Below are 27758 nucleotides of genomic sequence, written 5' to 3'. Positions count from 1 at the left end.
CGGTTAAGCATCTGCCTCCGGCTCAGGTCATGATCCCTGGGTCCTGGGATCGAGACCCGCATTGGGCTCATGGCTCAGCGGGGAGCCTGCTTCTCCCTCGCCCTCTGCCGCTCCCCCTGCTTGTGCTCTCTCTCTTTCTGACTCTCTAATAAATAAGTAAAATCTTAAAAAAAAAAATGGAGACAATTGTATCTACTTTGTGGAGGCTGTGGGGATCAATATGAGATAAAACGGGAGGTCTTAGCCCTGTGTTGGGTACACAGTAAGTGATGTTGTTTTTGTCAGCAGACGGTAGCCTGGGGCTAAGCTTCTGAGTAAGTGGAAGGGGAGTTTTGAGCTCCTGGAGGGCTGTCTGTCGGTGGGAGAACTTGGTTAGGGTGAGGCAGGAACAAGCCCACCGTGGCCAGGGGAGGCCAGTCATGTCAACCCCGGTCCTCTCTTTCCCAGCTGATTTCCGTCTTAGCACTGATCACGTTGTCACTGTATGTATCCGTTGGCCTGGTTGTCACGTCTCCCCGACTAGGGCCCGAAACTTCATGAGAGCAGGACTGTCTTTGCTTCATTCACTAGTGTGTACCTGACGCCCAGCTCAGTGCCCCACACACGCTAGGTGCTCAATAAAGATCGGTTAAATGAGTAAATGAGCACACGAATAACTGTCTAAGGCTTTTTGCTTTTTTTTTTTTTTTTAAGATTTGTCAGTCAGAGAGAGAGAGCACAAGCAGGGCGAGCGGCAAGCAGAGGGAGAAGCAGGCTCCCCGCTGAGCAAGGAGCCCGATGTGGGGCTCGATCCCAGGGCCCCGGGATCATGACCTGAGCTGAAGGCAGACGCTTAACCAACTGAGCCACCCAGGCGCCCCACTGTCTAAGGCTTTTTGCCAGCTCTCACATTCTGTGATCATGGGATTCTGTGACTGTGCCCCAAATGGAGGGCCACTGACTAGCCCTTTTGTATCTATTAATCTTCGTGACATTTTCATGGTTCTGGTCAGTGGTTGGTGACTGCCCCTCGTGTATTCTCCTTCCTTGGATTCACATAGACCTAGGCTTAGGGGATGGCGTGGTCTTACACAGACCGCACACTTGGCGTTTGAATAGGAGCGAGAAGAACCTTATTTTAGGTCTGGGCAGGGAAGCAAGTGGGTGCTCCTCTCTTGCCCTCCCTCCCTGAGTTCCCGGTTCGTAGCTCCTCTCTGGCAGGCTGGGCTGCTTCTGTGGCTGTCAGCAGAACTGTCTGCAGGTGTAACCGTCACCTGCTCTGCGTTTCTCCTACTCCAGCATTTCTCCTTTCCTGCCTGAGAAAGGGGGGTGTTAATTATAGCTCAGCAAACTATGCTCTCTCGGCCGATGCCGTAGTTGGGATCTAGATTTGGACAACTGGCGGGTGGCCAACCTCATTCCCTAGCTTCCCCACCTCCTGCTGGGAGAAATCCCATCCCCCTACCAGCCTACCAGCCGGGGTGGAGAAGGAATGTGAGTGGGTGACAGCGCCTCGGGGGCTCAAGCAGAGACTCCACCTCCGGCTTGCCCTGTTGGGCACTGCATCCTTTGCTTCCCTCTTACTCCAGTCTTGAGATGCCACTTGGAGGCCAGAATCCCTGAGTTCTCTTTTCAACATGTTTCTGATGAATAATGTGAGCTCAGAGCACCTGTTTGCAGAGACCATGCCCTGCTTTCCCTTCTAGGTGATGAATAAGTCTTTGTTACCAGAAGTTGATATTCCAACTCGGTTGCAAACCCGTCAGTGAAAAATTTTTGGAGCTGTTTCCACCAATATATATATATATTTCCACTAATATACACAAACACACACATATGTGTATATACACACTTATAAATACATATATACACATATATATGCACACGTGAATGTATAAAAATTATATACATGCACTGCTGTACTAAATATTTTGCCTATTATATAATTAAGCAGACATTTTTAAAAGGATGAGATAAAAAGAAATATAAATATATGTAAGTTCTAATACTTTTTTTCCTGCGCTGCACCCGAGTGCTCATGCCCCTTGATCATGAGCAGCCTACTTGGGAGACCAGGGAGGCCTTACGGGTTTCCGGATCGCATGCAGGGCTTCTCCAGTGTGCAGATTCCTGGGCCCCTCTCTCCAGTTCTGAGTCCTGTGGACTGGGGTGGGCCTAGGAACTTGCATAGTTAACACACACCCCAAGCGATTCTGACTCAGGTGCTCTTGAACCACGCTCTGAGAAACATGCCCCCTCGTTCGAAGCTTCCAGTTATTCCTGCTCTAGCGAGCATCAAGTACACAATTTAATAGTAAACAGTAATGGGACGGGGAGAGCCCAGCATCCCATTCCTGGGCCTTTGGCAGACCCGTGGCTCCTTTTTACGCCCAGCCCTCAGGGACACTGGTATCAGTGCAAAGCTTCTGTTCTCCCTCACCTGTTTGCTGCATTGCGGAAGAATCCCCATTCTGCAGCAGGGGGAAAGGTGGGCAGGGTGGGGATAGGTAATTAAGTTAATCATTTCATCTTATCTGTCACCAACTTTTCAGGTTGCTCAATGCTTCTTTTCTTCTTATCCTCTGGCGGCTGAGCAAGAAGCAGCTCCCTGCTGGGCTCCCTCCCTCTTCGCCATTCCCTAGTCTAAAGGTTAAAGTCTCCCGTCCAGATGCCGAGAAACCCCTCCTAACCTCAGTGCATATGGTCCTGGGATTGGAAGAGGGGCTGAGGGAGGGGACGGTGTCTGAGTACCTCCGCACCTGGCCCCCAGGCACTAACACAGAGACTCCCTTGTGTCTTTCGTATGTGAGCGGGATGGGTGAGTCCGTAAGTAGAACTCAGGGCTAGGCTTGAAACACTGAGTTGATTCATGTGGCACCAGGACAGACTTGTTTGGGGGATCCACAGAGTGAACAGTTGTCTCTGTTTAACTCCTTTCCCGCTAGAAGTGAAACACCCATGTTTCCTTTTCTTGGCATCTCAAACAGTGAATGGGTGGACTCGCATCTGGGCAAGAGTGTATGTCAGTTGTCCTTATAAATGGAGAGTGGGACAGAGATCTGCAGAGGGTGGCCCTGAAGAAGGGATTTAAGGAGGCTAATACTCTCTGCTCCTTCCTCATTTGTGACTTCCTTCTTCAGTCCCTACATCGAGGGGTTATCTGCCTCTTTGTGGATAACTTCCATAGTGGGAAATCTGCTAAGGAAATTAATTGGGGTTTCTTTCAGTAAAGAAACTTAAGCGTTATGGGAAACTACAGAAAATGTACGAACGTGATGAGCAAATCCAAGACAACACAGAATGTCTATGGACTTAGTTTGTAAGAAGAATATAAGTTCTGAGATATTATCTGTTGTGACTAATAATAATCTGCTATTTTGAGAGTCTGTTATGTGTTCAGCACTGTGCTTTACATGTTCTTTCTTACTTAACTATAATAACAGGCCTGTGAGAACTTAGGTTGTCTACCGTCATTCCTCATAAGTGACAGATCTGCGATTCAACTCCAGAGCTCAGGGTTTTATTTGCAGCCTTTATGACTTCCCCTTGAGAAAGCATCCATGTGGCGATTGGGACACTTAGGGGGCTCAGTGCTGAACCTTCTGCTTTTCCTTATGTTGGATGATCTTCACCAGTCTCCTGGACCTGAAGCTCCAGATAAGGAGTTTGTGAGTGAGTCTGTTAGGGAAGATGATTGGTTGTAAAGCTTCAAACCAGACGGAACAGGAGACAAACTGACAAAGAGAGAGTAGACCCCAATGATTCTGAATGATTTGGTTAAATATGCCTCAGAGCCAAATACGTTTTTGGTTTGTTTGTTTGTTTTTTTTGAGTATGTTTCCTATGCCTTGTTGACTTTGAGAAGTGCCGTACGCTTTTATTTTTTATTATTTTTTTTAAAGATTTTATTTGTGGGGCGCCTGGGTGGCTTAGTCGGTTAAGCATCTGCCTTCGGCTCAGGTCATGATCCCAGGGTCCTGGGATCGAGCCCCGCATCGGGCTCCCTGCTCAGCGGGGAGCCTGCTTCTCCCTCCCCCTCTGCCTGCCACTCTGCCTACTTGTGTTCTCTCTCTCTGTCAAATAAATAAATAAAATCTTTAAAAAAAAATAAAGATTTTATTTGTCAGAGAGCGCACAAGCAGGGCGAGTGGCAGGCAGAGGGAGAAGCAGGCTCCCCTCTGAGCAAGGGGCCTGATGCGGGAAGCGATCCCAGGGCCCCGGGATCATGACCTGAGCCACCCAGGTGTGCCGCGCCGTAGGCTTTTAACTAGCAGGTTACTTGTAGGAGAGTTCCAGTACGTTTCTGATGCGTTTGTTCTGTTCACTATTATGTCTAAACCACAGAACAGAGCTGTGGTCACTCTTACCTCTCTGTAGGTACCAGGTGAAGGCCCTCTAGGTGTTGGCCTGAGATGCAAAAGTTCTTTACCTTCCCTTGCTCTTTCTCCGCTGGGCTCGCCGGCGCCCCCTGCTGGCAGTGGGTTTGCTGGCGAGGAGAGAGTGGCCACCTGATCCCAACTCAAGTAGTGCTATGGGTGTGAGTCCCCAGGCAGGAGGCAGGGGGAGTGGCCTGGTCTCCACTCCTACCGTGAAGGCAGGACTATCTGCCTGGCCCAACAGCTGCCGCCTCATAGGACCAGGACACTAGGAGGAGGGACCTGCCAATGAAAAGGCAGACTTGCTGGCCAGAGGAGCTGTGCAAATGGGTTTGTATGTTCGTCTTATATCCCCCCACTCAGATTCTTCTTGGGCCAGGGAGTTCTTCCTTGGACATTTTATTCCCTTGGTCTTTCCTTTCCACCCCACCCAGCTTCTGTAGCTTAGTGGTCTGTTGTTTTCTGATGTGATTGCGACAGCCCTCCCTGGTGGAGCCTTACTGTATCCCTGGAGGGGGGTGGGGACCGAGCAGCAGTCTGGAGAGGGTGTCTCTGGAAGCATTCCCCTGCGCATCTCCCTTTGGGTGTGCTGGCTTTGCCTCTCTTCCCCAGCCCCTGGCCTGAGAATTGGCCAAGATCTGTAGCTGCGTCTATCAACCTCGGTCCCAGTTCCCTAGAGGAAACCCAAGAGCAGAAGGAGAACACTCCCGACTTGGAGACTGTCCCTTGGCTGGCTGTGCACCTTTCCCGTGGTCCATCCTGGCAGATGCCGAGAATGGGGGAGCTCTCCCACGGGAGTCCCTGAGCCTGCTGCTTCTTGCTGCACTGTCCAGGGCTCTGTGACCTTGGTCTGGCGTCCCGTCTGGTCTCTCCCTCAGCTTCAGCAGTAGTCCCTAGAGGGCCTCTCCAGTGGCCTGCATCCACTGATGCCCCGATGGCCTTCGGACAGCCCTCACACCTTCCATCCTAACACTTGTACCATTATCTGCCTCTGCAGCACATGGGACAGTGTGTGTGGCGCCCATTTACCATGCGCCCCAAAAAGCTCAGGCAGTAGCTTTGCCCTCGGCCCCCTCTCCCCTCCCCTTGGACCCCCTGCTCAGTTAATCCTGTGGCTTCTCCTACATTCTCACTCTGAATGGCTGTGTGAAAGGCTCTGAAGTGCTGGCCGGAGGTCTAGGTATTGGTGTAGGTGAGGAGGAAACCCCCAAAGTGGGGCTGGGGGTGGGGAATGGATGCGAGCATGAGCTGCCTTCTGCATTGGTGACCCTTTCCATTTTCAAAGTACTTGCACTAATCTGTCATCTGAAAGTACAGTACGGGGAGCAGCTGCTCGCCGGAGGCGGTACCATTAGGCCTGGAGCCCGTAGGGAGAGGGGGGAGGGCTGGTGTCACCAGAGCTGTGACACAGCGTGGCTGTGAAGCTGTGGCTTCGCTTGAGCATGGAGTGCAGATGGAGGGAGGATAGAGGAGCTCATGGAGTTCCCATTGTTCCCAACCCCTGACTGCCCTGAAGATAGTAATTAGGAAGACAGCATTGTCTTAGTTAACATTTAGTGACTGGTCCTGGTATGTGTCAAGGCACTGGGCTCTCCTTTAAATGTCAGCATTTGGCTATGAAATAGTATTATTGTTATCTCCATTTTATAGATTAAAAAACTGAGGCCACGAGAGAGGTTTTGTCACTTGCATAAGAGCACACAGCTCTAATGTGACGGGCTGGAATCTGAATCCGGGCGTCTTGACTCTAAATCCTAACCACTATGCAGCACTGCGCCGTCCAGTTCTAGAGGCTGGTATTGAGGGGCTATCACGGATATTCCTGTTGCTTGTGAGGTCTCAGGAATTGCTAGTGGCTAAGGGGGGGCAGGCCTCCCCTTTGCCTGTCTTGTTGTTTTACCCTGAGGAACTTAGATGCTGAAGGGCCTGATACCAGCAAAGACCCTCAAGAGTGTTGCATGAGATACGAGCTTCCCTAAGCAACGGCTGAGGGGCTGGCACTGTCCCTCTGTGTACCCAGGGCTACTTGTGCTCAAAGAGGCCTGCCTCTTTCCTCTTGACCTCAGAGCTAAGGGTGCTGTCTTGTAGGTGACTGGTCTCGAAGGCTACTTCCTTTCCTCCTGGAACCTGAACCTTAATCCTTACCACCCACCTCACTCCCTCCTGCCGTGACTGCTCGAGAAACCCCCTCCAGCCCAGCCCCGCTGCAGCAGTTGGGATCTCCAGGGCTCAGGCCCGCTTTGCAAGATGGTTCCAGACTTGAACTTTGCAGTGTTAGCTGCTGTCTCTCTAGTTTTCCTCATGCTGGGCAGTTTCTGTCCATCCAGAGCTCCTCCCAGAGCTCCTCCCAGATGCTTTAGTCAGATCCTCTCGTGGAACTTTCCACTTTGAGTTTTCAATTGCTCAGTCTCCTTTCTCCCACTTCCAGCCTGATAAATGTCCCTGATTCTCTTTGTGAATCTTTCCTCCCCTTCTTTATTTTTGTTTGGACTCTTTTATTGTTCTTTGATGGCTTTTTACTCCACAAACTTCCCTACATGTCCCGCTTATTGTCCACTTGTAGTTCTTGTCTTTGTTCCTTTTCTGCCCTTATTCTAATGACTGTCTTGTCGTTCCCCCCCCTCCCATTTTCATGTCTTTATTTATCTAAAAAAAGCAGGTGAGCTTGTTTTCTGTCCATTCTACCTCTGCCATCTTCAGCTCTGCAAGGGACTTAAAATTTCATGCTCTGGGGGGAGGGGTCAGCTGGATTAGGAGAAGACAAGTGGTGAGCCACTGAATAATAATAAGAAAAAAAAATACCTAACACTTAAGACACAGTTTTAAACCCTTTATGTATGCTACCTTCATATAGCCTGTGAGTTGAGTAACATCCCTGCCTTACAGATGAGGAATGGGGGCACAGAGAGGCTAAGTAACTTGCCCGAGGTCACACAGATGGTGGGCAGTTGAGTCAGAATTCAGACCTGAGCAGAATGGCTGGAGAGGCATGCTCATCAGCACGCTCGACTGCCTCTCTCCAGTGTGGATGCTTAACGAGCGAAGAGAAATGAGAAGTCACCTTCCAGCCCTTGAATCGGACATGCACGGTTGTGAGAACACACACACACACACGCACACACACACACTCTGCCCTTTTCCCCTTCGTCTGCCTCTCTTTCTCCCTTCCTCTTTCTTTTTCTGTCTCTCCTCTTGAGAGAAGCTGTCATCTTCTCTATACTCGGAGTGAAGACCTCAAGTGACCTCTCGAGGTCTTCCTATTTCTGGGCTCCTGTAGTTCGTGCACCTCTCCCTGTTTCATCACCATCTCTTCTGTTTAAAGTCAGACCCTGGAGAGAAGGAATGGTACCTTTCTGGCAAAGGTGCCTGGCCCGTGTTGATGGTCCCGGGACAGGCCGAGCGATCAGGCTGCATGTTTGATAAGCGTGCAGATAGGGCGGCATCCCTGCTCTTTGCTCAGAGAACTACATATCCCATGGTGCAGCTGGGGGACGCTGATCTGGCCGGGGGTGGAGACAGCCTTGCTCGGCTTCCTTGCAGCCCCGCCCACCAGGAGGCCGCTGCTTCGGAGGAGGCTCTTCCTGAAAGAAGCAGGTGCAGTGTCCAGCCTCTGATCTGTCCTTAGGGAACTGGGTGCCGTACAGCCCCCCAAACCCTACCCATCCTCTGCCAAAACTCACCCTAGCCTCTCTTCAGGTATCTGGGTTTTAAACTTGTTACATAAGTACAGTGATTAAGGAGTTAGAATATAATACCTAGGGTAAAGTAATTAGTACGAATAATTCCCCTGGAGAGAAAATGATGTAGTGATAAATGATACTGTAAAGAGCTCCCTGTCCCATCCATCTCTCTCTCTCTCTTTCTCTATCTCTATCTCTCTATCCATCTATCTTTTCACTTAAATATTAGGTAAAACAGAATGAGACGAAGTTGCAGAAAAAGCTTCTGGTCTCTAGTTCAAAGACCAAATGAGTAGACTAAAGGAGTTATTTATTCTATTATTTAGACAGATTCCTTTCTGGGTGTAGTGGCTTCTTAATGAGATCCTCTGCATCAGGTTTTCTTTCCTTTTTTCCCTTTCAGTCTCTTTTCCGTCTTTCTTCCTGGAATTATCTTTGGACTCTGGGACATACTCTTTCCCTCCTTTCTCATTGAAACCAAGCATTATCCCCTACTTCCTGGCCTGCCCTGTCTTCCGCATTGTCCGTTCTGTAGCTAACAGCTCTCTCCCTGCTGCTTGGAGTTCAGGACATATTAATTGCTTTATAAAATACACATAGATGCTTCTGGCTGAGCAGCCCTCCTCAATGCTGTGTGCTGTGTTCACCATCCAGGGCTGTGTGACAGTTGGATGCCATTAAGGACTGAGGTGTTTGGTCATTTGGGAGATTGGGTGGAGTCCTATGAACATGGGTCCGATTTCTGCATGATTTTGATGAAACAGAACATCCTCCTTCGTGGGTACTAGCCTTCTGCTCTCCATCTGTTTGTGCATTTGACTGTCAGCCCAGGAACAGAAAGGACCGCAGGCCAGAGCGATAGCCAGAAGGAACACATTGCAGGGCTCCGAGCGGCGATGACATGTGTGGAACTGGCAGAGCCCGCATGCCTTTGGCTTTTTTTGTGCAGCGTACAATGGTCTACCTCCGGTGCCATTCTAGCTGTGCCCCATACCCTTTTCAGGTTGACTTGTGTCTATGACCATGGGGCAGTGACTCGAAGAAAACCAATCCATTGGCCTAAATGGTATATTCTCCTACTTTTACTCTTGTCCTTTTTCATTTGGCTTTATGGAACTTTTGTGCCCTTTGGCTAATAGAGTAAGATGGGATAGGTAAGGGAGACATGACCTAGTCAGTGCTTATGGTGGCTGGAGCCAGGAACACATCTTCTCCCCCCTTCATTTTAATCTTGATAGTTGACCAATTTGGTCAACTGTCTTGGTCTACTGTGCTGCCTAAATAAAGTGAACATGAGTGAATCTTTGATTCTTCTTCTTTTTTTTTTTTTAAGATTTATTTATTAGAGGGAGAGAGAGCCAGCATGAGCGGGAGGGGCAGAAGGAGAGGGAGAGAGGATCTCAGGCAGACTGCACACTGAGTGTGGAACCTGATGCAGGGCTCGATCCCAGGACCCTGAGATCACGGCCTGAGCTGAAACCAAAGTTCGAAGCTTAACCGACTGCGCCACCCAGGAGTCCCTGATGATTCTTTTTAAAAGCAGTTTCCATTGGACACAGGAGATTTGCTAAATGTATACACCAACCTCTGGATATGCCCAGGATTTTTTTCCCCTATGTCTGATAATGCATTTTCTTACAATTTGCCATCTTCAAAAAAAAGGAGGGGGGAGGTCCCAAAGGGAAGTACTAAATTAATTGAGGTTTTATATTCTCTGAGTCTGTGATAATGGGAATAGGAATTCGGGACAGATTGAGGGGGAGAAAGTGAAGTGGTGGGAGATGTGGCAAGGGGTTTGGTGTCAGTGAACCCAGGCTTGAATCCCAGCTCTGCTGTACTGTGTGACCTTGGGTAGGTCACTGAAAGTCTCTGAATCTCAGTTCAGTTATCTTCGAGAGGGAGTACAGCTTACCTCGCTCGGTTGCTGTATCAAATGAGGCAGCAGATTTGAAAATGCCCCGGAGCTCCAGGCAAATGGGAGTCGTAACTCTTACTGTTCTTTTATTAAGCCAGACGCACAAAGGCTGTGGAAACTGGTAAAATCGTTGGTGGTGTCATTCTTTTGGGAAACTCTTGTTAGTCTACCTGAATGCACAGTTTTGTTGTGAAGTCAGGCTTGAACAGAAGTGGGTTCAGAGAGAAGAATGAGGGAAGAGGGAGGCGGGAACAGATGAGTGATCACAGGTTCATTGCCTTCCTTTTTTAATTCTCTTATATTTTAAGCTCTCTGTTTAACCCTTGCTGTGCTGGATTTTTCTCTGCTCTGGAAGCTGGATTAGGGGGTGGGGGGGTAAACAAAGGGCGATATTTCTCTCAGGGTCTCCCCTTTTCTGAGGGTAAGTCCATCTGGAATCGGGAAAGGAGTGTTGGCAGGCCTTTCTTTGACCCTTTCACTTTTGTTTTTTTAAGATTTTACTTATTTATGAGAGAGAGAAAGCACAGAGAGAGAGAGAGAGAGAGCATGCACAAGCTGTGGGGGAGGGTCAGAGGGAGAGGGAGAAGCAGACTGCCTGCTGAGCAGGGAGCCCGATGCGGGGCTCCATCCCAGGACCCTGAGATCATGACTCGAGCCGAAGGCAGACGCTTAACCGCCTGAGCCACCCAGGAGCTCCGACCCTTTCAGTCTTTCCTGGGTCTTCGTTTTCTCATCTGTAAAATGGAGCCAAAGCTTTAAGGTCCCTTCCACCTTAACATTTTATGGGTCCGAAACCATAAGCATTGAGGAATCTGGCAAGGCCGGGTTAGCACATTGGAAGAGCTGGTAGAGCTGGGGCTCACGGGGAAGCCTGACGATACTGGTCTGCTTTTCCATCGGTTCTTCTCTTGGATTGGGAGACTATCTCTAAAGGTTAGGCAGGAAGGTCAGTGGTCTTGCTGATGTGGAGGAGTGTTGCCCTTTTGTGTTTTTGTTGGCACCAGCACCCGCCAGGGCACACAGTGAATATACACACGGTGTTTTATTTAAGTGGAGGCTTTGCACTCTTCCTGAAACGTGAGCAGCCTGTTCCCCTCCGCGCCCTGGGGCCTGGGGCGCTCTGATCCCTTTCCCCTGGCGGCCTCTGGCTGACACAGCCTATCCCAGGTTGCCAGAGTGAAATGGGCTAGAGAGGAAGCTGTAGTCACGGCAAGCCGAGCGGCCTGTCCCTGCTGGGCAGGAAACCTACAGTGATGAATGGGGCCGGATGAAGTCATCCTGCTCCTCCAATCAGGCTGCTCCGAGAGAGCCAGGGGCCTCTGCAGATCCAGCCGAGCTGCGGGCTGCTCTCATGTACCTTTAGACAGAGGCTGTGAGTCTCTGGGAGTGGAGTGGGGGGGTGTGAACCGCCCGCTCCTGGCTCCTGTGTAGGCCTCAGTCAGTCTGAATGTTATTGCAAGGTGAGTGGCTTCACCCGGCAAATTCCTCTCCCTCTGCATTCTCGACCTAGCCTTGCAGGGCTCCCGCTCTGTCGCTCGGCGCCTCCTTGCACAGCACCTCCTGCTTCCATCTGAGTGCCTGCACCGCCTTCTTGAGGTTCTCACGCCCGCCCCCACCGGCCCCCAGCCTCCTCCCTACCTGCTACCCCCAGCACTTGCTCGGCACCCACCAGCTGGCCTTTGCCCACATGCTCCCCTCTTCCTGACCTGTGGGTACCAGTTGGCCCGGTGATGGGAGGGCAGGGCCTCCATCTCTGTGTGCTCTCCCCCAGCAGGGGGAGCCCTGGGAGACCCACACTTGCCTCCTGGGAAGAAGTACCAGGTGAGGGGAGACGCCCCCAACTCAGCCTGTTGTGAGCACCCATGGGAAGCCAGGCAGCCCCCTGACTTGCTGGGGACCCCAGGCCTCTTTCCTGTCCCCCTGCCTCCCAGTAGAGGCCATCCTAAGGGGCCAGAGAAGAGAAATTGGTGTCTTATTTTCCCTGACCTTCCAGAGGGGTGGTTTGTTCTCTGTGGGTGGACATTTGTGACTCTGCCTTTTCTCTCTGGATGGTGCCGCTGCTCCTTAGGCCAAGCAGAGATCATGGAGCCGGCTGATATGGCGACAGCAAAGGTAGGATGGAAATGCTGCCGGCCGCACTGTGCGTAAGTGGCTTCGCTTGGCAAGTTCTGCCTTTGGTTCACTTTTCTCTCCCCTCCTATCCCTCAGCCCACCAGTCCTGAGCGCCCGGGGGCTGTGTCAGAGCGGAGGGAGCCGACCCGAGCATGAGGACCTCAGGACAGGGGAGGAAGGGCTGGGTCCTGCCGAGCACACTCCTCACCTTCACGTGCCCTGGAGTCTGAGCGGGTGGGGGGGGGGCGGTCTCTGGCTCTGTCTGGGCTGACTTCTGTGTCTGTCTCGTTAGCTCTGCCTCGTTTTTCTCATTTCTCCGTATCCTGTCTCTCTCTTCTGCCTCTACCTCACACCACAGTGCTCTCTTCACCCGTTTGTGCCATCCCTATCCTTCCTTCCCACCTTCTGTTTGCTTCTGTCTTCCCTCCGCCTGTTGTATAAGGAATGGGTGGGGTCCGTGTGGGCTGGACGATCTTGAGAGCAGAGACTGCCTGTCATCCTGCAGCAGATGATGGCCTTGGGATTGGCGAGGAGTTGGTCTCTGAGTGGCAGATGCTGCTGCTGTCCCCTCCCACCACTCATCTGATGCCCCAATGGAAGTGTGGCTCTGGGCCCCTCTAGGGAATGGGGCCCGCTGCTTTGTCGCCAGGACCCTGCTGGCTCACTAGAGGGTGCTCCTGAGACAGGTTTCTAATCCCTCCCGAATCCTGCTTGCAATTTGGAGTTTGTCTTTCTGTGCGTTTTCCCCAACGAGGAACTTGAGCCCTTGGGAGTGGATGGGGGATCTAAGGAGGCGTCTTTGCCCCAACTCTGGCCCCTATGTGCAGGGAGAGACCTATAGTCCTGGAATTTCTCAGCCCTTGGTTTGGGGGACTTTCCTTTTTGGTCAGATGACAGGGTCTCCTTTGTCTCAGATGCAAGACTGGACAAGGCTCAGACTTCTGGAGCAGGTTGGGTGCCCTGTGCGTATATGGAGGAGAGGATGAGGTTGGAGGCCCAGGCAGCAAGGGTGCCAGGGGCAGTAATGTGTTCTAGTGGTTAAGACATGTCTCTGCGAATCACCCATCTGGGTTCCTGGCCCCTTTCTCCTAACTCTCACATGCGGTGTGATCTGACCCAAGTTACTTAACCTCTCTGGGTTAAATCTTCTAGTCTGCACAGTGGTGTAAATTACACACAGCTGTTGTTTTAACCAGCTTAGATTCATCAAATACTTTTTCTTTGAAGAAAGGAGCCAGGAAGAGCACAACTAGATAACGGGCCTCCCTAGGCCCCCTCCCTCCTCTGTCCCCTCTTCCCCTCCCTTTTCCCTCCTTGCACAAACATTCGAGAACCCACTTGGAGCACGGATGGTGCAGGATGCTGCACCCTCTAGGTGGTGTGCATGGCCCCCGTGGGAACAGGCACCTGCAACTGTATTTCAGTCCAACACAGTTTGCTCCAAGAGGTTCGCTGTGTGGTGGTGACGCTACGGTCTGCAATGTCCAGTGTCGTCACTCACCAGGCTGACCTCTTACGAACCTCCTGGTCAACTAGCTCTTGACCTTGTGAGTGGTTTGGTATCAACCAATTAGCTCCCAAGGGTTGGTGGTAGTGAGTGCTGTGGGAAAGGTGTGGTTTGGAGGGACTGGGGAGGTACTCTGCAATTAGTTAGGAGGTGTGTCTTTATGTTTTCGCATCCGAGTATGGCGGTAGAAACAGAGACGGCTCCGTTTTGCTTAGGCGCTTACCATCCGCTCATCCGGATTGCAGATTATCTACTCAGGTGGACAAGCTGGCCTCGGAGCTGGACCATTCCTGAGGCTAGCTTTTGCTTTCAGGACCTCGAAGAGTGAATCTGATTGGTCATTGGACACAGATACCATTTAACCCCAGAACAGTGATTCTTTTTCTTTAACTTTCTCTACCCCAAACCCTTTGGAGAGAGTTGAGTTTAGGTGCTTTCAGTCTGGGCCCATGAACCATTAAGGTCCTTAGGAGAGGGTCCGTGAACCTCTATCATTTGTAGGTGGAATTTTGTATCTCTCTGCATTTTTCTGGGAAGAGTACCCATGGCTCTTATAGATTTCTAGAAGGTTTATAAGTAAAAAATGTTTAAGAAACTTTACCTGATCAAGATACTCCCATAAAGAACCTATTTGTGATTTGCAGCCCAGGTACAAAGAGAACTTAATATATTACGGCTGACATACGGAGCGAATCTCTGACAATGTATCAATGCGGTGGAACGAATCTCTGACAATGTATCAATGCAGTGGAACGAATCTCTGACAGTGTATCAATGCGGTGGAAGTGTTGAGTAAAAATTCATGTTGTGACTCATTGGTACATTGTTTACATATGACTTGGATGCCATTTCCTTAATACATCGTTTTACGTGGATGTATTTCTAAATACATGTAAAGGCACCGCTCTTACCTTATCCTTTCCCCTTTCAGTTCTGAGGTACTGTTCCCAGGATTTCCCTTAGCCCCAAATATATTGGGTTCAGTTGCCCCAGGATGAAATAGCTTTCGGTTTGGAAGTGTGGTCACTCTTGATGACAGCACTACTTATTTAGACTGCATTTGACTCCTGGAGGAGGGCTGTTGTGGGCATGACTTCATCTGCTGGAGTCTGGATTTTGAGGCTCTGTTATTGCATTGCCCCGGTACTAACTGCCCCCCTTTTCTAAGGTTGCAGTTTCAGAGTCGGGCCATCTGATGTCCTGACATGACTGGGTTAAAATATATGGATGGTAAATTGTGCCCTGAGAGTTTCGGCTTCAGCCTCGAGAATAGAGTTGGTGGGCATTCGTCAATCCATGCAGTCGAGGAATGTTCGTGGAATGCCAGTTATACACCAGCAGGAGGTTCAGCGTGGAGGTTCCAGTTGGGTGGTGTGCGATCACTGTGAGCAGTTGTTCACAGGTCGTTGAGGGAGACAGATGAGTAAACAAATTATGATGGTACAAGGTAATCGGGGTTGTAACAGAAGTTCAAGTCAGCAGGGAAGCGCAGAAGAACTCTTTGATGTTGCCTGGGCAGGCAGGAGGGCTTTCTAAAGGAAGCGGCATTTGATCTGAGACCCGAGGCGTCGGTGGGAGGTTCTCAGGTGGACAAGAGAAGAGAGGTGATGTTACGAGCCAGAGTCAGACAGATGTGCATTCCAGTGCACACCGCTACCTTCTGCCTCTCTGCAAACTTACATGTAAGTGAGGGCAGTAGCATTGACCCTGCAGGATTGTAGTGAGGATTAAATGAGATCATGCCTGGAAAACTGTGGCTGTTCCCCAAACAGTAGCAAGGCAAGGGAAGGAGACAGCACGAACATGGCAAAGCCCAGGTCACTGCAAGCACCTTGGCATGATCAGGCCTTAGGAGCGGATGATGGAACTAGACACAGGAATTGACATCCCATGACAGCCTTAGACAGTCCTGAGATTATGTTGATATTGGGAACAATCGAAAGATTTTAGGATATCATTAGATTTGCTTTTGAAAACGTACTCTCTGTCTACTCTCTGGCTACGGGGTAGACAGATAATTAATTGATCAGTTCCTTATTTGGTGCCATCTCTGAGACTTTGTTTTTTGTTGTTTTATTGTTTGTTTTTTGGTTTTTTTTTTTTTTTTTTTTTTTTTTTTTTACATATTATCTGTCTTCTCTAACTAGACTATAAGCTTTTTAAGGGCAAAGTGCTAGCGTGTTTCTGCTTTTCAAGCCACAACCACCCCCCACCGCTCACCCCCCAGCATCAAGCATATTCCTTGGAATATAATAGATGCTCAATAAAGATTTGGTGAATGAATACACAAACTGGAGAGAAGGGTAGGTACCCCTGCAAACCTAACAATGAGAATTGAAAAGCAGGTATAAAAATGAAAGCAAGACACAAACTTGAGTCACTCAGGGAGCTAGAATTGACATGCCTTTGTACCTGGTTCAGTGGGAGGTTGAAGAGGAGTATGGGGTAAATGCCAGGTGTCTGACCGGGTGACCTTCTAGGTCGTGGTGCCATATAATGAAGCAGGCACCAGGAGGTCAGAGTCAGAAGGAGGTGCAGAGGGACCGTGAGAAGCTTCATTTATTCAGGCCGGCTTTGGGGTGTCCGTGGGACATCCAGGAGAAGGTGTTCCTGGAATAATTGGGAATTTGTGTCTGAGGTTAGGGGAGTGGCAGTAGCTGTCCGTGTAGATTTGGGAGGCTCGGCCATATTTCCAAGGCATCGTCAAAGCGTTCAAGAGTAGATTTGGTCATCATGAGAAAAAAGATACGTAACTATGCGTGGGGATGGACGTTGACCAGGCTTTTTGCTACCAGTTCATAATGGATACAAATAACGAACGTTATTCGCCAATTATATGTCAATAAAACCCCCTAGATTAGGAACCTCTGTGACCCAGATGACTGCCTAAAGACAAGGTAGTTGACTGGAGAAAGTTTTCAGATCCCTCTTCCCGGCAGTTAAGAGGCAGAGCCCCTCCTTAAGGTGGAATGTGAAAAAAAAAAAAAAAAAAGGTGGAATGTGAGCTTGTAGAACCCGGGAGCCCTTCCTCATGGGGAAGTCTGATTCTGGGGATGTGGTAGAGAAGTTGAAAGAAGCTGGTGGACCCACACAGAATTGCCACATAGTTCTTTTACTTAAGGAAGGGAACAAAACTACCATATAAAATGCCCACCACCACTGTTTATATTTAAAGAACATTTTAACACAAATTTAAAGGGACATGTTATCAAAAACTAAAAACTCAGTGTATTTATGGAAGGACACAGGCGCACTTATGAAACCGAGCTCACAATGATGCCATTCTCACGTCGGTTGTGATGTTTAGAGAAAATAGTAGGTATAGGGGCCTGAAATAGATTTGAGTTTTCCCATTTTTTTCCCCCTAGCCTTACGGCTCTGATGAGAAAATGTCCAAATGGTAGGAAATGAAACTTCAAATTCCAGCCCATTAGACGCAGTCTGCTCTGTCCAAATAAACCTGTGTTTATTGGCAGTGAGAATAGCAGTGTGTTCTGAAGGCACTATTTCTGGACACCTGTCATGCAAATAGGAAGTTCTTGTCTCTGAAAAGGATGATGACAAATATTGGATCCTTTTTCTGGCTGACTCTTTTTGTGTTAGGACCAGACTAATCAGGAAATAATTGTCACAGACAGACTCTGTATTGGTTAGCTGAGAATATCCACTAATACTTGTTAATTGATTGAAAAATTGGCGTAATGATTACAAACCTATGTTCATTCTGGTAAACAGACGTACTGTGTCCTGATTATCTATGCTTCTCTTACATGACTTACTACTTTAAACATTATATTAAAATTACATAATGTAACTACTTGATGCCCATGTCTTATCTTCCTTATTAGATGATAAGCTTTTGGAGATCAAGGAGGATCTTGGATTTATTGTTGAAATATCATCCCGATTTGCCTGAGCCCTGAACATAGTAGGCACTCAATAATAAGTATAGTAACTGTTGAATAAGTAAATGGCTGACAGATGTTGCAGAAATAACACAAAATAAAAATATAAAAATATGCCCCACAGAATAGGGAAAAATCAGAAACTTTTGTTTAGGTAGAGAAGAGAACGTAGATCAGGCGTAGAGATGGAGTCTGGTTCTTGCAGTGGGTACTGGTCATCTGTGGATGCCGGTTGGGGAATCATCCTAATCGTGGTTAAAATGTACTGCGCACTTGATAGTATGTCATGGGTTAGGTCATTGACAACCTAGCCAGCGTATGGGTTGTTGTCATCACCTTTGTGTAGATGGAGCTGAGGCGTAGAGAAATGAAGTTGACTTGCTCAGGGTCACACAGCTGTTAAGCATGGATCTGAACTCATGTCTAATTCCAGAATCCCTATGTGAAACCACAGCACACACACCTCCGGGACTGGTGTCAGACCCGCGTTAGTTATGAATGTGATTTTTCTAGGTTTGTCCTATCATCCAGCCGCCTCTCGGCCAACAGTAGATTCTTATGTCCTTGGCCAGGAGTCCTTCACTGTTAAGATGAGTGAACGCTCAGTTCATCAGTTTGTTAACAGGTCCTCCTCCTGTGTGACTTAGATGAGAAGGGAGAAGTTTGCATTTGGTGGGAGGAGAGCAGGGGGCAGCTGATCGCAGGCAGATGGGTGCTCCCTCCCCCGAGAGAACCTGAGTTTATACGCTCCCTTCTGGGTCCCTGATACCATCAGTCACCCTGAATTTCTCCTGAGGATAAACCAGGAGGATCAGGGTGGGTAATTAGAAATCTGCCTTGGTTCTAACATCTGGCAGGAGAGATGGTTTCTTTTGTTATGTATGTAATTAGAATGAGTGAAATCAGGTGAGGCCCCCTCCTGGTTGGTGGGGTTTCTCTAAGGTGGAGGGCTGTGCCACCTGGGGGCCACCCTTCTGTCTAGCAGCAGAAAGAGTTGTGATCCTGAACACACTAATGGACACGTACAAATAAGCCAGCACTGAGGTGGGTAGGCAGGTGTCCCGGCAGCCGGGGAGAGATTTCAGGAGATGAAGGGGGGAGATATGTAGGCTAGAGAGAGGGGGTCCTCTTTGGGATTTCCGTTGCCAGACAGAGCAGAGCCGAGGAAGCGGGGATGTCTTCATGGAGAAGGGATGTCCAGAGCTGCCTTGACAGAGGGAGAGACATAGGTTAGCTGGGCTTCGCCCCTGAGGTGAGCAAGAGAGGTGATTTCGTCCTGGCCTGGCTGAGGAGAGGTTCTGAGGCTGGCGTGAGGTGAGGGGGTTTGTGGGACTCAGCACCGAGCTTCACCTTTTCACTTTCCCTCTTTTCACCAACCACAGCACCCCCTTATCTTGTGGCTAGGGGCAGCCACCAGCAGTGGGAAGAGAACCAGACCTCCCTGAGCCTCCGTCTCTTCCTCCGTGAAATGTGGCTTAGTAACACCTCCCTGGGGCATTGTGAGAATCACAGGACATAACGTAGGGGAGACTACTTTCCGCTCTAGAGTGGACCGGCTCCCTCCATCCTGTCTCCCTCTCTCTTCAGTCAGATGGGGTGCTGAAGCAGCTGGGGGCGGGATGCAGCTGGCTAGAGCTGGGCTTTGCCCTTGCCCATCCTGTTGGTGGCCTGGAGGAACATTCTGGATTAGCAGATTGTGAAGGAGGGGCAAAGAAGGATGGGGGTGGGGAGGTAAGTCTGTCTACTTTTTATTTTTGTTTTTTGTTTAACTCCAGCACCGTAAGTGAATCCCTGGGGTCAGAGAGGCAGAAGGAAGCCTACCCGAAATGAACAGAGCCCTGCTTGCTTTCCACACAGGCCTCTGGCCCTCTGCTTCTCTGTGGCCGGCGCCACCCCTCCCCTCCCCGCCTGTGTCCGCCCTCCAGTGGACTGGTGGGGCTGGAGGGCAGGGGTGTGCACACGGGTCCCATCACAGGAGGGGAGGGGCAGGTTCGGGAGGCTCCCAGCCGGGAGCTGACACAGATGAACAGACCAGAAGGCAGAGGCCAATGCCTGTAGCCCACACTGTCACCCCAGAGCCAGTGACTAATAGTGGCAGAGGGTGGGGAGAGGAGAGTGCCGAAGGGGGGGAAGGAGGGAACGGGGAAGTGGGGAGCACCTGATCGGGTGCCGCTCTGGCCATCTGCCGTCCCCGCACACAGGCTGTGCTGACTGCAGTTTGGGATTTGGAAGAGGATTCTGGCTGGAGGACGAGGAGGCTTGTTGCAGTGGAGTGTTTGGGAGGCTGCTCCTTCCCCCGCTGCTCCTCGCACCAGCTTCCTGACCTCCAAAATGCTCCTTAAATATAACCCGCTCAGCACCTGACGACTCCCCTGCCTGAGCTGGGAGCTTTGATTCCCCAGCGTGTGACTGCAGCAGTGCTCTGCCCCAGTTTTGCCGGCTCCTGGAGGCATGCAGCTCTGCCCTGGTCCTGGGGCTCTCTTCTCCTCGGGAGGCACGCGCAGAACCCAGAAACTCGAGAGAGAAGGGGAGCCTCGGGGATCATGTCCACTGTCTATTTTCTGCTCCAGATAGGCTCCCTGGGACTTCCCAAGGTCACGAGGAGGCGTGAGCTTCTGGTGGTGGAAAGAGCCGCTGATGGGTGGGCGGCAGGGGGCTGAACTCTGGTGAGTTCGTGGGCTCACAGCTGCCAGGTTTCCCTTGGCCGAGGCCTTGGGTGTCTGCATAGTGGTATGCCCAGGTTCAAAGCCCTCCCACCAGTCCCTGCTTAGGGATGAGCAAGAAGCACTAATCCTGATCTTGTTGGCTTGAGAAAGGAACAGGACTGGGGTGGTGAGACTTTCAGGCTTGTAGGAGGCCAAGAGAAAGTCAAAGCCGCTAAAATCAAAAAGGAACTTCTTCCAACCTGCATTCAAAAGCCAGTAAAGTTTGGAAGAACCCATTGTATTGTAGCGAGAGGTTTGGAGCGATACAACTCAACCTTATGTTAATCAGACCTATAAACACAACAAACTTGGGAATATCCATGAGCCTGGGAAGGCCAATTTTTTGAACTTAGGTTTTGGAAAATGAAGATGACACAAATTGTTACAGTCCGCCCCTCTGCACCACCGTCCTTCTGTCTCATCCATTCCGTTCACAAAGACCCAAAGGAGAAGATTGGTGTCAGGCGTTTTCTAGTTACTTTATTTTTAAATTGTTTTTGCTAAATACTGAATAGCTATAAAGATTATTTATATAACATTAAGTATGGGGGCACCTGGGTGGCTTGGTCGGTTAAGCGTCTGCCTTCGGCTCAGGCTGTGGTCCTGGGGTCCTGGGATGGAGCCCCGAGTCGGGCTCCCCGCTCAGCAGGGAGTCTGCTTCTCCTCCTCCTGCCCCTCCCCCCGCTCATGCTCGCGTGCTCTCTCTCTCTCTCTCTCTCAAGAAAATAAATAAAATCTTTTGTATAAAGCATACAAAAAAAAGAAACAATAAGCACGGTATACTTTTTTTAATACTTTATTTATTTATTTGACAGAGAGAGACACAGTGAGAGCAGGAACACAAGCAGGGGGAGTGGGAGAGGGAGAAGCAGGCTTCCCGCCCTAGCAGGGAGCCCGATATGGGGCTCGATCCCAGCACCCCGGGATCAAGACCTGAGCCTGAAGGCAGACGCTTAACGACTGAGCCACCCAGGCGCCCCGAGCACGGTATACTTCTTACCTGTCCTGCTGATTCCACTGTCTTCCTCACTCTTTAGAGGTGACCACCTTTCTGAATGTTGGAGTTTGTCATTTGCTTGATTTTTCCATTTTATGGATACAGGCTGTCTAACCTCACAGATACAGAATATCTAGATACTCTGAGTACTGATGAGGTTGAGCACCTTTTTAATATACGAATATGAACTATCATGTTACATGTTGGTTTTCTAGCTGCGCATGCATGGAATCAATCAGACTTTGCATTCTTCACTGATTTGCTTTCTCTGTTCAACATCGTTTCCGAGATTTGCATCCACTTGGTTGCACGTGACAGTAATTGATAAATTTTCTGAATGTTATATACTATTTGCACTTAAGAAAATGCCAGTTACTTATCCTTCCTGCTGTTGATAGACATTTGTTTCCAGGTTTTAGGGTTTGTTTCTGCAGACCATGTTATTACTCAGAGTGCTGTCTGGCGTTTCTCCTGCACATCTCTTATTGGGAGCTTCTTCAGTTGCTAGAATAGAACCATTAGGTGTTCGGGGATGCACTTCTTCAACTTTACCATGTAATACCAAATGGTTTGCTTAGGTGTACATGTCCACAAGCTCCTTTCCAACCTTTTTATTATTAGGCTTTTTAACTTTTGCCAATTAGATGGGTATGAAATGACTTCTCAGTGGCATTTTAGACTTGCGTTTCCTGAGTGCTAATGAGGTTGAGCACCTTCTTCTTTTTTTTTTTTTTTTTAAGATTTTATTTATTTGACAGAGAGACACAGCAAGAGAGGGAACACAAGCAGAGGGAGCGGGAGAGGGAGAAGCAGGCTTCCCCAGGAGCAGGGAGCCTGATGTGGGGCTGGATCCCAGGACCCTGGGATCACGACCTGAGCCGAAGGCAGATGCTTAACGACTGAGCCACCCAGGCGCCCCGAGCACATTTTTATATATTTATTGATCACTTCCTGTCCTGAAAGTGCTTATTCAAATCCCTTGTCTATTTTTCTTTTTTTTTAAGATTTTATTTATTTATTTATTTTACAGAGAGAGCGAGCGAGCGAGAAAGGGAACACACGCGGGAGGAGTGGGAAAGGGAGAAGCAGGCTTCCCGCCGAGCAGGTAGCCCGATTCGGGGCTCAATCCCAGGACCCTGGCTGGGATCATGACCTGAGCGGAAGGCAGACGTTTAATGACTGAGCCACCCAGGCGCCCTTGTCTATTTTTCTAATTGTTTTTCTTTTTCTTACTGATTTGTAGAATTTTTTTTTTTCATAAATTCTGTGAACAGTTCCTTTTTCGGTTACATTTGCTGTGAAAGCTTTCTCCCAGAAAAGCCTTGTCTTTTCTCCCTCTTTATGATCAGCTTTGATGATGAGATGTTCACAGGTTTACTGTGGTTGAGATTCCTCAGCCTTCTCCTTTCTGGACATTGGGGCTTTTTTGTGAATTGTTGAGGAAATCCTCAAGCAGCCATCTGTGTGAGGATCAGTTGGTAATTATGATTTATCAAGGGAGATGGTTTTTCCTCCTTCAGTCTCTGCCAAGGCTGAAGATAGGCATGTCTTTTAGTTCCTCGGCAGCATGTGGAAGTTTCTTTTAGGCTCATTCTTAGGGTGAGGGTAAGCCAGCAGGGCCTTTCTCTTCTCACATTAGTGGGCCTGTGGCGTTATCTCTGTCCACCGTGGTGGTGGTGGTGTTTTTTTTTTTCCTTTCTAAATGTTTTATTTTATCCAGCATTTTTAGTTGTTTTTAGCAGGAAGGTCCATCAGCATATCTAGTTTGCTATACTGCCAGAGATAGAAGTCTTTGGACTTTCATTTTTTCTTAAAAATTCTTGCCCTTCGGTGGGGCGCCTGGGTGGCTCAGTCGGTTGAGCGTCTGACTTTTGGTTTCAGCTCACTCAGGTCGTGATCTCGGGGTCATGAGATCAAGCCCTGTGTCGGGCTCTGGGCTCAGTGCAGAGTCTGCTTGTCTCCCTCCCTCTACTCCTCCCCCTGCACACTCTGTCTCTCTCTCTCAAATAAATGAATAAATAAAATCTTAAAAATAAATTCTTGCCCTTCCTGAAATGCAGACATCTAGGAGCAGCCAGATTGCAGTCAGGCAGGAGCAGGAGAATCGAAAGCACCTGCCTGACCATTAACCTGTACATTCACCCCCTGAGTAATCTAGAATTACGTCAGTGCTGACAACTTACTGGTCAGGAAACTTTCCAAACCATACAAAATAGTCTGCCCTCTGTGAGAAGATCAAAGAGGGAAATACACTGAATGATGAATGTCTCGTCATCTTGCTTGGTCTTATTCTTTAATTTAAGGAAAGATAGCAATCCCATGGCCCTTTAAAGCCATATTTCGATCATGTTTTAAGATTTTCTTTTTTTTTTTTTTTTGAAGATTTTATTTATTTATTTGACAGAGAGAGACACGGCGAGAGAGGGAACACAAGCAAGGGGAGTGGGAGAGAGAGAAGCAGGCTTCCCGCCGAGCAGGGAGCCCGACGCGGGGCTTGATTCCAGGATCCTGGGATCATGACCTGAGCCACCCAGGCGCCCTTAAGATTTTCTTATGGACCAGAGCTCTGGTTTCAGAAACAGGGAACAGCCAAGGGGAATTTGAGGGAGATGATTGCCTCCCAACCCACTAGGCTCTCCTTGTCTTGTTATTCACATCACATTTCATATGCTGATACGTAAGCAAGCTAACTCATCAGCAATAGTAGTAGAAAGAAGCAGCTAAGTTGATTTAGCATCTTTTTTTTACCTGTTGCCTGGATTCTTTTTGCTTTGGGAGCATGTGAGCCCTTATCAATTAGCTTCTCTGATAGATTTTTTTTTTTTAAGATTTTATTTATTTATTTGACAGAGAGACACAGCGAGAGAGGGAACACAAGCAGGGGGAGTGGGAGAGGGAGAAGTAGGCTTCCCGCTGAGCAGGGAGCCCGATGCGGGGGCTCCATCCCAGGACCCCGGGGAAGGCAGACGCTTAACGACTGAGCCACCCAGGCGCCCCAGATTTTTTTTTTTTTAATAAGCATACATCCTAATTAAGAGACTGAGTTTTGGGGTTGAACATGCCTGGGTTCAAGTTTCAAGCTTGCAGCTTGTTGGCTGTTTAGCATTAGGCAAATCTAGATGCTACACTTGTGAGTTTTCAACAGCACTACCTGAAAAATAATGATTGTCACTACTTCATAATATGGATGTCAGAGTTAAATGAGATAATGCAAGTAAATGCTTAGCATGACACCTGACATAATATGCTTCCAATACATTCTTATTAATAGTTGCAAGGAGTTAAAAAAATAAGAGTAAAAGCCAAAGAATTTTAACATAATAGTGATGTGCTTCTAATGATGCAGGTTTTGTGTGTTACCTGTGACCAGAGCAGTTGGTAGGGCAGGATGAGAATATTCTCATCTACCTAGAGTACTCTAAGTGACATTTGTCTAGGGTCTGGCATCACAGGTCCCGGGAGGCCCTTTCAATGAATTACCTAGGTTGTAAAGGAGAACTTCTGCATCCCTGCAATATCTCTGCTGCGGGTACCTAACTAAAGAAGTCTTGAAAGCATTTCAGTGTTGCCTAGCCTGGGGGCTGTGGATGGAGGGAAAGTCCATAGCCCCAGGCTGCTTTGGGAGGACCTCTCTAAAAGCTCTGAATCCCTTAAAGAGTGTTTCTGGACACTCTGGACACTGGAGGGAGACTGCAGTGTTTTAGTTAGGTTCGCATCAGGCCACTTCAATTAACCACTTGGGAATAGTACCTACTGTATATAAGATCCCTCCTAAGTCAGCGGGGGGAGATGGAGCTGAACCTGATACACAGTGCCTCCCTTCATGGCATTTACCGTCTACAAAGAGAAAGGCAGGTAATAAACAAGGAATTACAAGTACAGTTGTGTGTTACCAGTGGGGATCTTGCACTCCAGTTTTTCTTAAGGCTGTCACCATGGAGGATCAGATACAGATGTCTGTCGATGATGTGCATGCAGCACGGACGGATGTGCATACAGCACGGACGGATGTCTGTAGATGATGTGCATGCAGCACGGACGGATGTGCATACAGCACGGACGGATGTCTGTAGATGATGTGCATGCAGCACGGACGGATGTCTGTAGATGATGTGCATGCAGCACGGACGGATGTGCATACAGCACGGACGGATGTCTGTAGATGATGTGCATGCAGCACGGACGGATGTGCATACAGCACGGACGGATGTCTGTAGATGATGTGCATGCAGCACGGACGGATGTGCATACAGCACGGACGGATGTCTGTAGATGTGCATGCAGCACGGACGGATGTCTGTAGATGATGTGCATGCAGCACGGACGGATGTGCATACAGCACGGACGGATGTCTGTAGATGATGTGCATGCAGCACGGACGGATGTCTGTAGATGATGTGCATGCAGCACGGACGGATGTGCATACAGCACGGACGGATGTCTGTAGATGATGTGCATGCAGCACGGACGGATGTCTGTAGATGATGTGCATGCAGCACGGACGGATGTGCATACAGCACGGACGGATGTCTGTAGATGATGTGCATGCAGCACGGACGGATGTGCATACAGCACGGACGGATGTCTGTAGATGATGTGCATGCAGCACGGACGGATGTGCATACAGCACGGACGGATGTCTGTAGATGTGCATGCAGCACGGACGGATGTCTGTAGATGATGTGCATGCAGCACGGACGGATGTGCATACAGCACGGACGGATGTCTGTAGATGATGTGCATGCAGCACGGACGGATGTGCATACAGCACGGACGGATGTCTGTCGATGATTGCTTTGAGGCAATTTTCAGGGTAAAGGCTTAATATGGTTCAGTTGAAGGTTGCTATTTCATAATTAATCTCCTCTTTGTTTGTTCTCACCCATCCGCATTACTGACCCAGATAGTCCATAATCTAGGGGAGGACAAAAAAAAAAAAAATCACACAGCCAGGGAAGTTGTTGGGGTTGGAACACAGCGGGCCGAGCTTGGAGGATTTTAAGAGCAGATCGAATCTTCTCGTTGGAGTTGAAAATCTCAGTGCCTCCTCCCTTTGATGCTCTGAGGGGTCTGAGTCTTCTTAGAGCCCTGTATTGGTGATAAAACGTTAAACTGTTTAGATTCAACACCGGGCCCTTGCGGCCACCTTAAACGGATCCTTGGCCCCAGGTGACGGGGGGCGCTGCTGGGCCACCAGAAGTTGCTGCTTCACCGCGCGCCCCAGAAGTGGTGGCAAGGCACTTTCCCCAGCAGGGGAAGGGAACTGTGTGTTCTGCGTGCTGTGAACGGCTTGGGATCTCACCGCAGAGCTCGCCCCGCCTCGCTGGGGAAAGGGTGAGAGGATTCTACTTAAGGTGGCCTTGAGCAGCTCGCCTTTGGACACCTAGGCACTAGCCCCCCTGGCCTTTCAGGTCTGCTGTGCTTTGGATTCCCAAGGTTCGCAGAGGGCCTGGGGGCGGGGGGGGGGGGGGCCCTCTCGCCCCCAGGGTGTGGCATTTTAACACTTGGCTGGATGCTAGGGAAGTGCCCATCTTCCTCTCTTCTGCCCCTCTGCTCTTCCTTCTCGGGCATCACGTTGCCCACCCACTCACCCACCCTCTCCCTCACTTTCTGTCCCATCCCGGGACAAAACATGTGCTGTGTCTTTAAATGGGCGGAAGTGGCTGGCAGTGCTTTGCTTGGGTACTGCATTGATGAGGAGATTATATGGAGCTGCAAGGGAGCTGCCGCCTGGGGGAAGAGAGGGGCAGGTTCTGCTCGCTCCTCGCTCTCCAGCCAGGCTCTCCTTGGGTCCTTTCCCTGAGGCTGCCCTGAGCTGGCGGGAGGGGAGGGTGGGTGGGTGGCCGGCCAGCCTGCCTGGTGACAGCCACTCCGGGCTTGTTTTGCAGCCTGGCCAGCGTTGCCCGTCCCCATCAGAAGCTGACAGTGGCAGCAACAGCTCGGGCAGGCGGCCCCAGCCCCGGGCTGGATTTGCAGAAGCTGCCCTTGGCCTCCGAGCCCGGCGCTCAAGGGGTCCTTCTGGCTGGCGCTTGCTCGCTCTCCTTCCCTGTCTTCTTTCTCTCTCTGTGTTCAAGTCACATTACATGGGATTCTGTTCTTTGGGGACTTCGTCATCTTTTCAAATATGTCCTGGGACCTCCGGAGCTGTCACAGGGATGCTAAGGACACGGTCAGTGGATTCTCGTGCCTGTACTAATGAAAGGATTCAAGCTCTCCTGGTAAGTAGAGGAGGGATAAGGCACCTTCCTCTTCGTCATCTTTCTTCAACCCCGTCCTTGTTCATGTGGCCCCCCCACGCCCCGCACCTCGGCATCCTCAAGAGGTCTCCTTCACACAGGCCCGTCCCCCCAGACGGCCATCGAGGGGTCAGCAGGGGGGCCGCACACTCTGCAAAGTTGGGTTGCTCTCTCTGGCTCACCCCCGCTTCTGCACTGCTGCAGTATTTTCTGCCAGCATCTTGTTGGGGGGCGGGGGGTGGAGAAGAAAGTGTGGCTGAAAAGAGTCTCCAACTTTGAGGGGCCTGTGCACCGAGGGAACTCGGTAGAGAAGGGACCCTTTCCCGAGGACCTGTGGGTGGCGTCA

The 27758-nt window shown here is 49.7% G+C and overlaps 1 protein-coding gene across 10 annotated transcripts in view; it reads left to right on the top strand.

Annotated features, from left to right (window-relative positions):
- The window catches only part of GRAMD1B (GRAM domain containing 1B), a 232969-nt gene that overhangs the window by 112860 nt on the left and 92351 nt on the right, over positions 1–27758 (top strand). The window contains exons 1-2 of one of the 10 annotated variants that reach the window (XM_078058833.1): positions 11273–11410; positions 12019–12094. The exons of 5 other annotated variants lie outside the window; for them this stretch is intronic. In XM_078058833.1, the coding sequence (XP_077914959.1) occupies positions 11398–11410; positions 12019–12094 (89 nt within the window). In that variant the 5' untranslated portion in view covers positions 11273–11397. Of the gene's footprint in view, positions 1–11272; positions 11411–12018; positions 12095–26490; positions 26613–27007; positions 27395–27758 lie in introns of those variants that run through there. 4 more of the 10 variants (XM_078058838.1, XM_078058834.1, XM_036081719.2 and 1 more) reach the window with 4 other exon arrangements.

Source organism: Halichoerus grypus, chromosome 11 (assembly GCF_964656455.1).
Source record: "Halichoerus grypus chromosome 11, mHalGry1.hap1.1, whole genome shotgun sequence".
NCBI lineage: Eukaryota > Metazoa > Chordata > Mammalia > Carnivora > Phocidae > Halichoerus > Halichoerus grypus.
Note: the sequence above shows the minus strand (reverse complement) of the source record. Positions and strands in the feature narration are given on the sequence as shown.